Here is a 17,953-nt window from a genome sequence, read left to right on the forward strand (position 1 = left end):
ATTTTATGAAAACGTATAAAGCATAAGCCGGGGTAAACATATCATGCACATTTTTCATCGCAGTGTCCCAGGCAATCTTACAAGATCTTCCATCATTCTAAACTTCGTCGATAATTTGTCTCAAAACTACGTCAGGATACAATTAGAACTTAAACTAGTATTACACAAAATTGCAAGACTATTGAACTCATTTAAAGCGATCTAAAGCGAACGAGAAATACAGAAAACATTGATCGTTTCCCAACGATTTCATGCTCTGGGAATTCTGTCGTTTGCTAATGATCATAACATCAAATTCTTTCGCACCATGCACGGTCTCATCTCTCTTGGCTGCTTTCCGACTTAGGGATTGATTCACAAAAGAGCCATGATAGATAGGAGTTAAAGTTTGTGGCCGATTCAGTGCTGTGTGACTACATAGAATGCTTTAGCAACAAACCTGGTGCCCTCCCAAATGCAGTACCTCCAGTGATACATCCCCCAAGAAAAATCCCAGTTGCACTTATAAAACAAGAAATGGAAGAGGATGGCATCATCGTGAAAGAAGAGGAACACACACCCTGGGTGTCATCAATGCTGGTGATGGACAAAAGAACAGCGTAAGAATTTGCATTGACCCAAGGGACCTGAACAAGGCCCTTAAACGACCCCACTACCCATTGGTGACGGTAGAAGAAGTAGCCAACCGACTGCCTGCTGCAACAAGCTTCACGACCTTTGATGCAGAGTGGATATTGGCAACTTCCAGTTGACGGTGAGAGCTCTAAACGCACGACTTTTAACACTCCTTGGAAAGATACAGATTTACAAGACTCCCTTTTGGGATAAATTCAGCTCCAGAAATTTATCAGAGGGAGATGGACAGACTCTTCAGTGAAGTCCCAGTGGAAATTATAGTAGATGACTTCCTGATTCACGGTAAGGACAACAGAGATATGGATGAGAAGTTGAAAGCTGTTCTGGAAAGGAGCAATGAAATAGGATTAAATTTCAATCCTCGGAAAGCGAAACTTCGAGTTCCAGATGCTAGGTATGTTGGTGTGTATTCTCATCAGATGGATTGAAACCTGATCCCGAGAAGATTAGAGCTATTGTCGACATGCCACACCCAACAGATAAAGTAGGCGTTCTGCGGTTCATAGGAACAATCAATTACCTAGACAAGTTTAATGAGCACAAGGCTGATCTCCAAGGACCAATCTCCCAACTGACTCAAAAAGATGTAGCATTTGTCTGGCAGATACCACAACAAGAGGCATTCGACCAACTTAAATCTGTCATCACTAGCGCACCTGCACTTGCATACTTTGACAATCAAATGGAAACAGTGTTAAATGTAGACGCAAGTATCACAGGACTTGGTGCTGTGATCATGCAAGATGGCAAACCAGTTGCGTTTAGTTCAAAGACTTTATTTCCTTGCAAGAGGAGATATGCCAACATAGAGCGAGAGCTCTTAGCAACACTATGGGGAGCCTAGAAATTTCACACATACGTTTATGGACGGCGAGTTATCGTGGAAACAGATCATAAGCCACTAGAGGCTTTCACTACTTTCAAGAAAGCACTGAATGAAACAACTCCAAGACTACAAATGACGCTGTTGAAGCTGACCAAGTACGACCTCGACGTGCGCTATGTCCCTGGAAAGCAACAAGCGCTATCCGACTGCCTGAGTAGAGCCCCTTTACTTGACACACAGCCAATCAGTGAACATGAAGATGTCATTGGTGTGCAACTTTTTGAGGATACTGGATTGGAAAACAGCACAGTACAGAGGTTCAAGTATATATCAAGCCAGGATGAGACCACAAGAGTTGTGATGGAATATGTTCTAACTGGATGGCCGACAGAGAAAGAGCAGGTGGATTAACTAGCCAGGGAATACAGGGGCTACAAGGAGGAGTTGAGTATAGAAGACGGACTGCTGTTTAAGTCAGACCGAATGGTTGTTCCAAGAACACTGAGAGGTGAAGTACCGGAACACATCCATGGGCACTCCTGGGGGTGAGAAAAAGCCTCAGTTTTGCTAGAGACCATGGCTTCTGGCCGTCAGTGACAGCCCACATCAAAGATAAAGTTAACTCATGTGCTATCTGCAATACATTCCGCAACCAGCAACGGAGAGAGTCATTGCATCAACACGACATTCCTGGATTGCCCTGGCAAGTAGTTGGAACTGATAGTATGGTGGCTTCTCGTATCTGCTAGTCACTAACTTTTATTCAAAGTATTTTGAAATAGAATCGTTACTTCAGATTACTGCAACTTAAAGAAAATCTTTTCATGTTTCAGAATCCCAGCAGAGGTAGTCAGTGACAATGGCTCACGATACAGCAACACCAGAAACCTGTTTAACAGTACTCATGAATTCAAACGGTTTGCAAAGGAATGGGGATTCCGACACACGACTAGTTCACCAGAGTATCCACAGTCAAATGAAGCAGCAGAGCGAGCGGTGCAGACTGCGAAAAGAATTTTGAAGAAAGCTGAAGCAGATAGAAAGGACCGGTTTGAAAGACTCCTCAAGTACAGAAACACCCCTTTTGACGATATAGGGGTCTCACCTGCTCAGCTCCTGATGAGTCAACGAATTCGCACAACACTACAAAATCACAGGCGTCTCTAAGTAACACGAGCTGCGGAACCTGGCCATGTTAAGAAAGCCCTTAAGCAGCGCCAGGATGTTTCAAAGGATAACTATGACAAACGCAGTCGCGACCTGCCACCTCTGCAAGCTAGGGACAAATTACGGATAAATTATGGATTCGTCCAAACCAGGCGAAGGAATGGCGTAAAGCAGAATTTTGCCGAGATCCTATGTGGTACGAGAAGAGCAAGAACACACTCACAGGAGGAATAGAAGGCAAATTATTGCAGTTCCAAATGATCAACAAATGATCCCTGAGTTCAAAACAACCTTGCGTCCTCGACCTAAAGACCCTCCCACGAAGACACAAGACGAGAAAACGCACTCAGTGTTACCGCCACCCATCTAGAAGGGATATCAAAAGAACCAAAATCACTAGTTCATCAGTTGCCAATGGAAAAACGATCAGGACGACCTGTAGAGAAGCCCCAAAGACTCATTGAACAGTGTTGAGGGGGGAGATGTTGTAATAAGTGTTCTTTAGTCATTTGGGCTCCCTGTGGCCCCTGCAGTACCATATGAAAGGCCTCTCCTCAGACTTTTAGGCAGCTATTGTAAAATCTTACTGTTAGAGACGATTTAGAGACTTATTTCAAGATCGTTAGATAATAAAAGACAATTATTACAGTCTTACTTATCTTCTATTGTATCATAGACAATAAGCTTTGCACAAAGTCAAATTAAAAAAAGGATTTTCTACAAAATGTCGTGTTTAAGCAATCGCATTTAAGCATAGTTTAGGTTCTGCATCTTATTTGATATCTTGCATCTCATTAGGTATCTGTATAAATGTATACTACAACCTTTCTGCAATCAAGTGTGTATATTTAGCAATTATTCGCCGAAGGCGAAGTGAATATCGGGGAATATTTACCGAGACGCGAGCGGTTTTAGCATACACCAACTTGTAGACAGAGTAACTTATTTTTATATACAATAATTCAAAACAAACAAACAGAAACTTTTTGTTTGCGTGACAAATTCATCACGCAAAATTAACTTTTAGCAAAACTTTTAGCAAAACGTTTAGGCCATACTTCGTTGCCTTTTTAGTATTGATAGGAATGGCATTTACTTTCATTTTTTCAATTTCCTCATCGGAAATTGTAGCGAAACGATTGCCGGCAGATGCCATTTTGTTGCCGACTGAATATTCTGGGATTCAGAGGTGAATATCTACCTCCAATTAACCAATGAGCGCGCGCGTTCTTAGAAAGTACACAAGTTGGTATATGGTAATTATAAATATACACATATGTGTGTGTGTGTGTGTGTGTGTGTGTGTGTGTGTGTGTGTGTGTGTGTGTGTGTGTGTGTGTGTGTGTGTGTGTGCGTGTGTGTGTGTGTGTGTGAAAGTGAATTAATAACATTACAATATCAAAATTAAAATAGCACTAACAAAACTCAGAATAGTAACCCTACTTATTAAGAAATTGGAAGGGGGAGAAATTAACTTGGAGTTGAAGATTTAAAAAAACACTTGCTTTTAGTGTCCCTCCTACTCAAACAAACGAAATGAATTACAACAAAATATCAACACTATAACAAACAAACAATTTGAACTCGTAGGTGAAAAGGATAAACTCCATTTTCTTATCAACTCAAAACGTTTAGCAACTAAATTTAAAGTTTAGCAAACTATTTAAAGTACATCAATATATTTTACTACTTCAAATTGAAATAATCAGTATCTTTTATATTTTCTTATTATTTTGAAAAACACAAATAAATAACTGTTGTTGTCGTTGTTGTTGTTGCTTTTGTTGTTACAATAAGCGTGAAAACAATAAAATACGCAACTTTTGAAGATCAAATATTTTTTAACTGCACCGTGCATTGCAGGTGTCATTCACATGATTTCAATCAATAATTAACAACCAATCTCAATAAAGAAACGGCCCGCGAAAAATCTAAACGGATCCCATTTACTGCAGAGATACTCATTATCAATCCTGGACTGAATAGCATGAGTGCAAATGCTTCTAATGCAGCACTGTTCAGCTTTACTCCAATGAGGTTAGTTTGACTACTGTCTAAGAAAGTCATCTTGTATCTTATAGAGTGATGGACATATAGTCCATGTTATGCTTTGATTATGTTTGATGACGATGCCAATGAAAATACGAACTTTTGCGTCCAATATTTGTAGTTAGATGAAATACAGTTTTACTATAACCGAAAGTAATTTTAAGGATGAAGTAACAAATATCTTCCATTATCGAAATTTTACCCCTTTAATTAGTATGAGGCTTTACGATGATAGCTCTGCACACACGCACACGCAATCCCGATTTAAAATTATTTATTTTGTTTATATTATTAAGCCTAAGCTCATAAGCTCTATAAAATTAACGCTGATGTTGAAAGGAAAAATGTTTCAGTTCAAGGTGGATCAACGCCCCTTTAAATAACATGATATATCATCATGCAGATCAGAACAACCAACGGAATTCGATTCAGAGGTGAATATATGCTAATACCTGTTGTTTTTTGGCTTATGGATAAAATAATAAATGTTGAAAAATGGCTACCTGTTCTGTTTCATTTTCCTTTCTATATACTATTTTACTGGCACGGTGTTATGGGCGTTTTAATTAAAAATTAAGCTCAATGAATGGTGCAAAATTTAAAAAATAGTGATAAACTGTTCAAAATATATATATAGATATGAATATAATCTAGTAAAAATATTGAAATGGCACCCCCCGTTGCGTTATTCAACCAATGTTTTCATATCAACAACATGTGGCCTACACAAAAATAAAATAAAATAAAATAAAATAAACTCATTTGTATGACTTTATCCAGAACAATATTTATTCAAATTGCGGCCATGATTTTAATCTGGTATATAGTCTTAGCACATTGCAACTGTTTTACCTTAATCATACCACTAGCAAGTGCTAGTTATAGAGCTATAGTTGTAGCAACGAGCAAGCTTGTTCTCCAAATTAAAATAACAGCATTGTTTAGAGAGTTCTTGGACGATTTAATGCAAGCAAAAAACTTCTTGGTGACAAACAGTTTAAAATATAGTATTTATTTTAAATATGACCAAACTGAATTCGCAAACATTGTAGACGATGCACACAATGGTGTCTAAAATAAACCATAACAGATCAATTCTTGCACTAGATCTATATTTATCTCATTGGTTTTCCAAAAGCATACGAGAACTTAGTTTAATGTCTTTGATTACTTGTTTTGTGCGTTTTGTATAAGCTTACTAATCAAAGCACTAGCTCTACTTCGCATTGTAGTGCATTGCATTGTGGAATTGTCAAGTCCAGCGATATATTTTACTTGAATCCAATTCTACTTTCTCAACAGCACGTGATTTTTATAGTTTCTTTAGAGCTAAATATGCAGCAGTGGTTGTGAAGCGAATCAACCGAATCAACACGCTTGAAGTATGTGGTTTATTCATTTTTCATTTTAAATGACGCTTATGATATACACAGAAATGTGTGAAAAGAAATCGGATTGAGAAACGTTTGTGGAAGTCTTCAACGTTGGGCACGTTGAAAAGAAAAGAACAACGACAGAAATTATGGGATTTCTGACGATACCTTCAATTTGATAGTAAGGATATGTTGTTGTTCTTTCGACCAATCAGAGAAAGAGGTTTTCACGTGGTCAAATCAACAATGCATTCAACATTTCTTGGGGGGTCATTCTCTTGAAGGAGGGACGGTTACGGATGGAAGGATGAAGGAGGGAATGAGAAGGATGTAAGGAGTGGGAGGGAGTATTCTTGTGTACGGAGAGGTAGCGATGTGATTCGTTGAGGGGTTTCCTTTTCTTCTTCTTTTTTTCTTTTTTTTCTTTATTTTTTCTTCTTCTTTCTTTCTTTTCTCTCTCTCTCTCTCATCTCTCTTCTTTTCTTTCTTTCTTTCTTTCTTTCTTTCTTTCTTTCTTTCTTTCTTTCTTTCTTTCTTTCTTTCAACATCCCGCGTGTTTTGATCAGAGTATCAAACACGGAAAACTGTTTTTGATCTGTTAATTACATCCATTTTTTAAAGGTGTATTTGAATATGCATTCTCTTGAAATTTAATGCGAAATATTGGTGAAAAGAAGTCATAGTTACGTACAAAAAAAGTTTTTACAAGAAAAGCTTATTTTAAGTGTTTATCTGGTTTTTTTTTTTTTTTTTTTTTTTTTTTTTTTTTGTAATTCGTATAGGTAACAATGTTAATCTTACAAAGTATTTTGTTTCGAAAATGATTGAAAACGTGACAATATGCTCAAACTACTATTTAGTAGTAGCGTGTATGTACGTATATTGATATTTTAAATAATAATAAACCTTTTTTTGATTTAAAAATGTGTTGTATTTACGTGCTATTCTTAAATGTGTTATGTTCTTGATTATTACCGATCCACACATGTCTTGTTTTTTCCCCTGCTTCTCGAGGCGCGCAAAGGTCTATCGGGATTGATTCTTTTTCAGCAAACGCGATTCGCAATAATAATCTGATTGGCTAATCGATTTCCGTCAGATCACCTATAAACAATAATAAGTTAAAATAAGACATACCTTGTGCTACGAAGGATATTATCGCTCTGTAATTGCACTTGAAATATGGTCGTATAATACACCAGCAGAATTCAAATTCAGTGTGTTTATGATAATATGTATTATTAGAGTTCCGGAAACGAGAATCCTGTTCCTCGAACACTAAGAGGTTTTTTCTTCGTGTTTTCATTTGACACATCTAGCTTCCATTTATTCTGTCTATCCATTTATTTACTAAAAATCAATTGTTAAACTCAAATACATATGTCTTAAATATAAAGTTATAATGCACTCCTTTAGTGAATGCACCTGCAAATCAAGCACACTTTTACTATAGACCACTGATGTCATTTGTTTCTTCGGAAAAAATCACAAACTTTTCTTTTGGTTACTTAAAAGGAAATGAAGGCAACGGTACATCTCAGAACATTGGAGTTCAGTTGGGCTACACGGATCATCCTTTATAGCTATGCTTAACAATGTAAGACTCTTGCACTTGGTCCTGCTGCTGCTGCTGCTGGTTAGACGTTCAACGGGCGGGATGCGTTCGGGTCCTCGACAAAGCGGAATGGGTGAGTATTCTGTCTTTTCGTATTAAATGATGACAACATGGACTTTCCTCAATTTCCGTTTAGGAGCTTTTTCCGTCTATATTTTAGTCGCTTTTTTTGATCATCTATATTTGCAAATATAGCTCAGTTGTTATCCTGCCAATACTAAGAACAAATAAAAAAGCTAGTAAACAACTTCGGTTTCATATTATACAACGAAATTCCAATCTTTACATAGCTACGATTTGTCATAGTAATGACAGCTGATCCAGGTTCAGCTGCTTCAGTTTTAATCCCATGAAAAAATAACTCTGTCCTGCGACGTAGCGGTCCTCGATAATCGTGGGGCTGGGATTCCGGCGGAGGGGAACTTGAATCCTAACCCCATGATTATTGAGGGCCACTCTGCTTGCTACTTTAACAGTTTAAGACGCGTCATTTTCAATTATCTTCAAGCTTTCATTGGTAAATTAATTATACAAACGATCAGTTATCGGGAAAAAAAAGTGTTTCTCGCCGGCATAAGGCTGCCGGAATGGTATCCATTATCATTTAAGTGAGATATGGAATATGTTTCTGCAATAATTATAATGAAAAAAATTTTTTTTTTTCAAATAATTCACAAACTTGGATATAATTGTTTAGCGATCGTTTTAACTCGCTTTCTTTTTGCATACGACTCGCATTGTATAACAATAACAATAATTAGTTTATTTGATACTTGTTTTTGATTACAACCTAATGGAAGAGGCTCAGAACGAAAATGAGGATTATTTGGTAACGACGCAGGTCAGACAATGATTCGCTTAAGTATAGAGTTTCAATATTGTTTGTTACCAACCAGATGAGTGAATCCCACGAATCTCATTACCGTTTCACTATGAGGTAAACTGCTCCCCATGCAAAATCTGCCATGTAGTGTTTTATTGAAATATTGGTTTGCTGGTCAACAATATAATGCTTCTTCTTTCGTCATATTTACCACCTAACTATAAAGGAAAGAGTTTCCATTTGCAAGCCCTGACAAAATCCCTGTCATGAAAACATTTTAAAATGTTTATTCATCGGTGATGTAACAACAGGATCCATTTAACATTTTTTTCGATATAGACTACGAATAGTGCAACATAATTTTTCTCTTACTTCCTATCGAAGTTGTGTATACTTCGCAGAGTGTTTTGGTAATTGGCAAAATCAGCTAAGATTATTTCATTTTATTGCCATGGTTTAGCGACAAGACTAAGTTTCTTTTTTGTCTTAGTGCTTTTGTTTTGTTGCTTAGGATCCATAAATGAAGCTTAGTTCAAATATTTTTTTCTGATCGTCCGCGAAATGCTGCGCAGACTAGTGAGAAAAAAAACATCCCTCGAACTGAGTTTTTTTAGCTCTTAGCTTATATCAATAATTTCTTACATTAGCATTTATTAGGGCTTCCGTCCGGTTAGTGTTACCATAGTTTTATCAAAACTAATGGATTGTTTTGAAACTAAAACAACATAAGCACAATAACACCAATGACCTCAGAAAAAATCTATTAATTTCTTGTTACGCACCGGAAAACAATCAATAGTGTCAATCAAGAAGAAATAACTAGCTAAAAACTACTGTGAACAACGTCGGCGTTTCTATTGAAACAGTAATGACAAAAAGTAAAAAGATGAAAAAACTTACTGACGTTTCAGACACTAGTGTCAATCAACGGGTTCAGGTATTCTGGTAATATATTGCAAAATTTAGTTGCCACTATATTTTTTACTAGCTAGGCAGAACCCTTGACCAAAAGCAATGGCATTCAGAAATTATAATTAAAGCGCAGGCTAGTTAGACATAGAAGGCAACTCAATCTTGCTCCCTTTATGATGTGAACAGATGACACTTTGTATAATTTATTTTTATCCATATATTTATTTCAAGTACTACACCGATTTTCCAGCTTGAAGGACATTCCCAGTTCTTTGATTGTTCATAAAACAAACAAACAAAAAACAAGGAAAAAAACAAAAAAGAAAAAGAAAAAAACCACACAAAAAAACAACAAAACCAACAAAAAAACCAACAAAAAAAAAACAATAAAACAAACAGTAAAAAACAAAAACAAAAACAAAAAACAAAAACAAAACAAAGCAAATCAAAACAAGACAAGACAAAACAAAACAAAACAAAACAAAACAAAACAAAACAAAACAAACAAAACAAAACAAAAGACAAACAAAGAAACAAAACTGAAACAAAAAAAGCAAAGAAACAGCTCTCTATATTCGAGCCATATTGATGGTCATGAATGGGATTAGATTGATTAAACTGTGTTTCAATAAAGCGGTAAGAAACCCCAGAAACTTCAGAGTTGCCGTACCGCTGTGTGAAAACGAATTCAATGAACTTTTTTAATTGCCAAGAAACAATGGTTCAAGCCAAGTTTGGCATTGATCGGATTCTGGAAGGCTCCAAAAGCATTTTCCTAATATTGAGACTACGTAATAAAACTGTATGAAATAATGGAACGGGCTCGGTTGTTTGGTTTAAGCGTAGTCGTGGCAACAATTCCCTCACATCGTTTAATTGTGATTTGTTTTTCAGCGAGAATCATATAACAGGCTACTTAACGAATGAATAAAATTGAAAGCTCAAATTCCTATATCATCTGCTTGAACGTTTGATTTTGACATTTTGAAAATAGTTTTTAAGGGCACAGATGTTTTAAGAAGCATTGGATTACCGTTGTATAGTACATCGGGTCGGTAATTTACCACGCGGATTTATCCATTGAGTCCTTTGAGATTCACGTCTAGAAAACAAAACTTCTCTCGTGGAGATGATTTCATATTTACTTCGAGTGGCTGTTGTTGTAATTGCAAGTATACCAATGGTGGCCCAAGGAACACGATCAGCTGATCAAGGTAATTCATCTGCACTTTTCCCGTCTATATATTTATCTATGTAATTCTTTACTATATATATAGATTCAACCTCTTAGCTTGTTATCTAAGTGATGATGCAGGTCGATGAAAGATTGTGACCGCTTCATTTGGTAAGATTTTATTCTCCGAGCAGACTAGAATGGAACACTTTAGGCTAGTGGTTATAGTGGATTACGATTATTATCCAACTATACTAAGTAGGAGAAAGCCTGGAACAAGTACAAATATCGCAGGATATTTGCACTCAGGGTTATTTGTACATGTTTTTTAACTATAGTCCAAAGAAAAACATTCGTTTTGAAATGAGCCTTCTTCTGGGAAAAATAAAAGCATTTTGGGCTTCACAATATACTGTAGAATGGTATTGCTATGGTTTCGTTTGAATGGTTTTCCTTTCTCATTAAAATCAAATATACCATATTTGCTTGACTTTGATTCAGATTAAGTTTACCTCGAGAAACCGTTAAGAATTACAAATATTTTTTTGAACTGAAACGATTGATCTATTTTTATTTCTATTTTATTATTATTATTTTTTATTATTTTCATTCTAATCTAAAAATTGTCATGCCCTGAGAGAGATAAAAGTTCTTAAATGTAAAAAAATGCTATTAAAAAAAAAATTAAATTAAAAAAAAAAAAGCTACCAAAAAAATGAAATGCGATTCAAAGTTTTACATTACCAAATCAGTTAGTGATTAAGAACTCATGATCATTACTCTAAAAAAGAAAAGGTTTCTCACATCCAAGCTTAGCGTCATCTTTTAATAGTGGGTAAATTACTAAATAAATCGAAACGATAAAGGTTGTAGTCAATGGAAACGAGAAAGCTTATGACAATTATTTTAATTTTCACGGCTCCATAATCACCCCGACACAATGTTGAGAATATAGTTTTCATCTCGTACAAGAAAAACAATACGGTGCTCTTATTATTAATTCATTCCCGTTCTTGCCCAATAGATCGAGTCTGTTTTAAGAGTGTTGAAAATAGCTGCCAATTCATCTCCCATCTGCTTGTTGATCCATAAACTACACAAGATCATTCTCGAAATCCGTTCAATAACGATCGATTCGTTCTTTTGTACGAGTCCAATTTGCATAATGAATCATGTTTAGCCAAACTAAAGCACCATAACCATTGATATAATCTATTCGAACCTCAACACCACACGAAATCAAAATAAACTTTAAGTGGAATGAATCGTCTACTTTAAGGATTATGTTTTGACATCAAATGGAGGAAAATACACACAATAATAAATTCCGGCATCCGACGTTCAACATCAGCACCAATGGCTTGTAGCGGTTATCTTTGCTTTGTTGTTGAAAAAAACTATCAATAAATAATACACATTAAAGGATTGCTCATTATGTATGCCTTGAGAGGAGGGGTGGGTGAGGCTGGAGGAAAATTAAAGCAAAAATCATCAGAAAAAATATGTTAACATTTGGTCAGCTACGATTTCAAGCCCCCTCATGTGAGCCCATACAAATTATGTCTCAAAAACACGGTTTATTTTGATCTTGATAATGACTATCTAGGCAAAAAAAAAAGAAAAAAAAAAAAAAAGCAGAAGTGGATTCAGTTAATTCAACTAGTCACGGACTGTATTATATGGTTTAGATTGAATTCTATTTTTTAAAAAACTACCGCACTTTTTGAGTTGAATGTCGCTATTGGACGTATTTTACAAGAGAAAATGCATGACATAACCGGGGTCAAGCTAGAAAATCGTCTTGCTATAAAACAGAACCTTTCAAAGAAAAATAAATAAATAAATAAAAAGAAAAAAAGAAAAAAACAGAAGTGGATTTGACAATCCCGAACTTTCCTGACCATTTTGGTATATAATTCATAGCAATTTGTTAAAATTAAGAAACGTATTTTTGCTGATTTTATAAGCTCATACTATCTGTTAGCCTATACATTCGCATCTTATGGTTCCTTAGGTTTCGTAGCCTCGGCTGAAACACGCTAACTACTAGTTAGCAAAAGAACAGAAGATTTACGGGTCATTTAGGATGTTTTGTCACGCAGTTTACTTGTGCTATATAACTTTACTTTTAAGAACAACCTTTCGCTTTGGAAAGAGAGGAAAAAGACCGAAACGAGCAAATATTCCAAATGTATGGGCAATTTTTTACAATGGAAACCGGAATCGCATATCGTAAGAAAGTAAAGATGTCGTGTGCGCATGCGCAACGGCTACTAAATGGTTCCCACACGTGCTCGGCCCTTGAACGGTGTCTAGTACAGAATCATTACGTCAAGTATAAGATACCAACTAGACCAATTGCAATGCGGCTCAGTCATGGTATCGGTGATTGTTATGTGAGGGAGTGCTTCTCATGAAAGGTAATGACTAGGTAGAATTGGTGTCACTTAATTCTTAATACATTGAGAGAATAAGAAAAAAATATCCAATGCCCTTGGCGGGAATCGAACCCACGTCTTCTGTATTCCACATATAATAATAATAATAATAATAATAATGATGATGATGATGATGATGAAGTAGTATAGGGAATGGGGGTTCCAGCGCAATCTCAACACGGGCAAGACCCGTGTCAAAAATCCACCTACGGAAACAACCCACTCCAAGTGTGGTTGGGGGCAACAGCGCAAATATGTTAGTCTATATATGGAGTGCGAAGATTGTAAGAGAACTTTTAAGAAGGAAGCGGATTTGAAAAAGCATTTGAAAATGAAGACGAAGTGTATGAGCAGTTATGATTGTGGATGTGGTAAGAAGTTTGAGACTAAGGTTAAATTGTTTTGGCATTGTCAGGACTGTGAGTACGACTACGACGACTTAAAAAGTGCTTGGTATTAGGTATAAAATATTTCCTATTATATAGATGGAATCCCAAAGCAACTTCAGCACGGTGTCAATACCCGGTAACGGTGAGATTGACGTTAGACAGTTTTGGCGTCAGTCAGAAAGGAAGGTTAAAAGGACTCTCCGAAAAGGTATAGAAGAATTAGGAGCCCTGAAAGCGAGCATAATGGTAGAAGTAAGTTTGTCAAAAGACGAGGTAATGACGACAGCAATGTTGCGATCAAAGTCGTTAGTGATATTAGAATCCACGAATCTGGATAGGTCACTCAGTGAAGCCTTAGAAGCAATAATGGAGTCGCTGTCTAACTACACGAAAGAAGGATCGGGTTGGACAGTAGAGGAGGTTGAAGGAATAGAGATAAGTATGGCCAGGTACGTACCCATACGAGGGGGGAGTTACGTACCGCTACCAACGTGGGTAGAAAGGAAGAAGGCTATTGTAAACGTGAAGAATGAAGACAATCGATGCTTTATGTGGGCAATCAGGTCTGCACTGTATCCAGCAGAGAAGGATCCCTGTAGGACAAGTAAGTATCCCACAGATGATTTAGAGTGGGATGGTGTGGAATTTCCCATGCAGTTGATAGACATCCCCATATTTGAGGAAATGAACGATCTAGCAATTAACGTTTACGGAGTCAGAGAGCAGACGATAGTACCGTTAGTTCTGTCAAAAAGTAAAGGAGAGCGCGTACATTTATTCTACCACGGCGGACACTACTCATGGGTTAAACACATTAGCAGACTATTCTACAGACATACTAAGCACAAAGGTAAAAAGTACTTCTGCGACTGCTGCTTGCTGTCATTTACATCCTTAAATGCCCTAAAGAAACACGATGAGATCTGCCGCGGAGTCGAAGAAGTGGCGCAACGGATCCAGATGCCCACCAACAAAGAGCTTTCATACGCAGACCATCAAAAGCAGATGCAAGTGCCTTACGTGATATATGCAGACTTCGAAGCGTTGATAACTAAGGAAGAGCAGAAACGTGGCGCCACGAATAAGGTAGGATTACACGAGATCTGCTCCTTTGGTTACATAGTAGTCAGATCAGATGGTAAAGCAAACCCTCCTGTGATTTACCGAGGTAAGAACGCAGCTAATGAGTTTCTAGAAGCATTGCGAGAAGAGGAGGGGGAGATAAGAGAACAATTAAGACGTCCAAAGAAGATGGAATTTACCAAAGAGAACCAGGAGGCTTTTAACAAGGCAAAAAAATGCCACATTTGCCAACATACGCTTCTTCAGTTTGGAAGACGAGCCAAGAAAGCGTGGGATGAAGATGGAAAGTATCTAGGAGAAGCTCATTTTAAATGCGGGAAGTATGCTAAGAAAGGTGAGAAGCCGGGAAAGCCCTCCACGCACTGCATTCACTGCCACAAAGCATTTGTTGAGGATTTCTATGTGGATAAGGTTAGGGATCACTGCCACATCACTGGTAAATACAGAGGAGCGGCTCATTGGAAATGCAATATAAACTTCAAAGTAAATCCAGATATGGAGATTCCGGTGTTCTTTCACAACCTCCGCGGGTACGACTCCCATTTGCTACTACAAGGAACAGACGGCTCCGAAGTAAAGTGCATACCCAACAACAAAGAGCGCTACATGTCCGTAACTGTGGGTAAGCTAAAGTTCTTAGATTCGCAGCAGTTTATGGCGGACTCCTTGGCAAACCTCGTAAAGTATAACACCAACTTTCCCATTTCCAGTCAATATGGTGCGGAAAGGAAAGGAGTCTACCCATACGAATACATGGATTCCTGGGATCGATTCAAAGAGTCCCTACCACCCAAAGATCGCTTCTACAGCACCCTAAACGAGTCCGGCATAAAGGATGAGGAGTACCAGCATGCGTTAGACGTGTGGGAAAAGTACTCCTGTGAGAACATGGGGGACTACCACGACATCTACCTAAGGTCTGACGTAGTGCTGCTTGCAGACGTTTTCCAAAGCTTCAGAAAGATGGCTATAGAATATTACGGATTGGATCCCGCTAATTTCTACACGGCTCCTGGGCTCAGCTGGAGTGCTTTGTTAAAGAAGACAAATGCGCAGTTGGATCTCCTAACGGAGTACGACATGTACCGCTTTATGGAAGACGGTATTCGTGGCGGCGTATGCGGACCCAGCCGACGTTACGCCCGCGCAAACAACCCCTTAGTAGAGCACGACCCAGAGAAACCAACCACATACATTTACTACCTGGATGCGAATAACCTTTATGGTTGGGCAATGTCACAGTACCTACCTGTGAGAGACTTCGAATGGGATCCAGTGAAGCCGATAGACTTCTACATGCAGGTAGGAAAGGAGGAAGACAAGGGTTACGTCTTAGAAGTGGATCTGGAGTACCCAGAGCGCCTGCACGACGAACACAATGAGTTCCCCTTAGCACCAGAAGCGATAGAGATACCATTTAAGCAGCTAAGTCCGCTGCAAAAGCAAATGTGCCCTGGTTACAAACCGTACAGGAAACTAACTATGAACCTGATGGATAAGAAGAAGTATGTGGTACATTACCGCAACCTGCAGTTCTACGTGCGACACGGAATGCGCGTAGAGAAGATCCACAGAGTCCTAAAATTCACGCAGGAACCCTGGATGCGCCCCTACATTGACTTTAACACGCAAAAGCGTACCGCAGCGAAAAATGACTTCGAGAAAAACCTCTTTAAACTGATGAACAACAGCGTGTTCGGAAAGACAATGGAGAACATCCGCAAGCGCGTAAGCGTAAAAATAGTCAGCACCAAAGAGGAAGCAGAAGCATACGTGTCACAGCCAGGCTTCGTTAGATACGTAGAAATGCTGAACTTCTACGTGATTCACATGAAAAGGGCAAACCTCTTACTAAACAAGCCCGTTTACACAGGCTTTACGGTGCTGGATCTATCGAAGCTGCTTATGTACGAGTTCTACTACGATAAGCTTAAGCCAAAGTACGGAGACCGCTGTCGCCTCCTGTACACAGACACCGACTCCCTAATTCTAGAAGTGCAAACGGAAGACGTTTACAAAGACTGCCTCCCCGACATAGACGAGTACGACACCAGCGGTTACCCGAAGGAGCACTTCCTTTACTCTGCGAAGAATAAGAAGGTAATTGGGAAGATGAAAGACGAAATGTTAGGAAAACCCATAGTAGAGTACGTGGGTCTGAAACCAAAGATGTACAGCGTGCTAAAGTTAGACGGCGTAGAAAAGAAAGCTAAAGGCGTAAAAAAGTATGTGGTTAAGAAGGACATTACGCACGAGTCCTACCTCAACGTATTACGAACACGCAAGGAACAGCGGCATAAGATGAACAGCCTGCGCAGCTATGGTCATCAGATACATAACGTCACGCAGGAGAAGGTGTCACTGTCTGCATTTGACGGTAAGCGATGGATGTGTGATGACGGAGTGCATACGATAGCATTCGGACATCACACGATAAGCAGTTCTTCTTTGACGAACCCACGCGTGGGACCATCATGAAGATAATACAAGATGGGCTGGCCCTTCTTAGCTATCGCACTTCGGATCTGATAAGTTTCCAAAGACCAATTAGGATCCGTAGCTCTTTTGGATCCTCCTTCTAATTCACCCGGCTCATAGAGATATCGAACCGTGACATCGCCTAATCTTTTTTCCTGGGGGAAGACCGCCCTCGAACTTCTGATGAAGGACTTGTGTTCCACGTGTTTCTTTTTTATGGCATCCCTGGGTTTCATTCCCGTAGCCCTGGCCGCCTCGTTGTTCAAAGCCGCGATGACCTGGGGGAGCCTCTGAGTCCATTCCCTGTTGCGTTTGGACGGATCTTCCAGCTCTTTCCAATACTGGTATCCAAAGAGACGCTCGGCCAGGGTCTTATTGAATCTTTCGACGATGCTCTGACCCCTGTGGTACTCAGCTTCGGCTCTCCTAATCTTAGTGTCGTGGTCTTTCAGGGTCTTAGTAACGACGCCCATGAACTCTGTCCCCGCATCCACTTGCAGCAGCTTGGGCCATTTCAAAACGCGCTTATAAATCCTACCTAGGGCTTCTGCGACTTCCCCAGAATCCTTGCTGGTTATGGGTTCGGCGTCCTTGTATCTGCTTGCGATATCGACTACAGTCAAAGCGTACCTATAGGTCTTCTTTCTCACCTTATCGTGCGGCAAGAAAAGCAAATCCGCTTGATGAACTTCATTGGGGGTATTTACGGTAAAGCTGGGCCTGGGAATGTACTTGGGCACGGGAAGATAAACCTGCCAGAGGGTTTGTTTTTTCAACCAGTTCTTAGCTGTTTCGTCTGATACCCTGGCCGCGGTCGCGAGTTTCTTGATAGCTGACGCTCCTCTCCAATAGCCTTCCGGCCCATAGTAAATCCTTTTGAGTTTGTCCTCTACGCGGCCCATTATATGAATTCCAAAACAAGATTGATCTTGCGTCCGTTAAAATCCACCGTCTTTCCGTCCACTTTAATGGTAATGTTTATGCTTTCTA

General features: G+C 38.8%; 1 protein-coding gene across 2 annotated transcripts in view; it reads left to right on the forward strand.

Annotated features, from left to right (window-relative positions):
• Positions 1-17,953, forward strand: part of LOC116305596 (polycystin-1-like protein 2) — a 106,925-nt gene that overhangs the window by 12,488 nt on the left and 76,484 nt on the right. The window contains exons 1-2 of one of the 2 annotated variants that reach the window (XM_089024409.1): positions 4,538-4,666; positions 7,567-7,739. In XM_089024409.1, the coding sequence (XP_088880535.1) occupies positions 7,637-7,739 (103 nt within the window). In that variant the 5' untranslated portion in view covers positions 4,538-4,666; positions 7,567-7,636. Of the gene's footprint in view, positions 1-4,537; positions 4,667-7,566; positions 7,740-17,953 lie in introns of those variants that run through there. The other variant, XM_089024410.1, reaches the window with a different exon arrangement.

This window comes from Actinia tenebrosa, unplaced genomic scaffold, assembly GCF_029948245.1.
Source record: "Actinia tenebrosa isolate PJP-AT-01 unplaced genomic scaffold, QUT_ActTen_1.0 PGA_scaffold8__29_contigs__length_14323225, whole genome shotgun sequence".
NCBI classification, from domain to species: Eukaryota; Metazoa; Cnidaria; class Anthozoa; order Actiniaria; family Actiniidae; genus Actinia; species Actinia tenebrosa.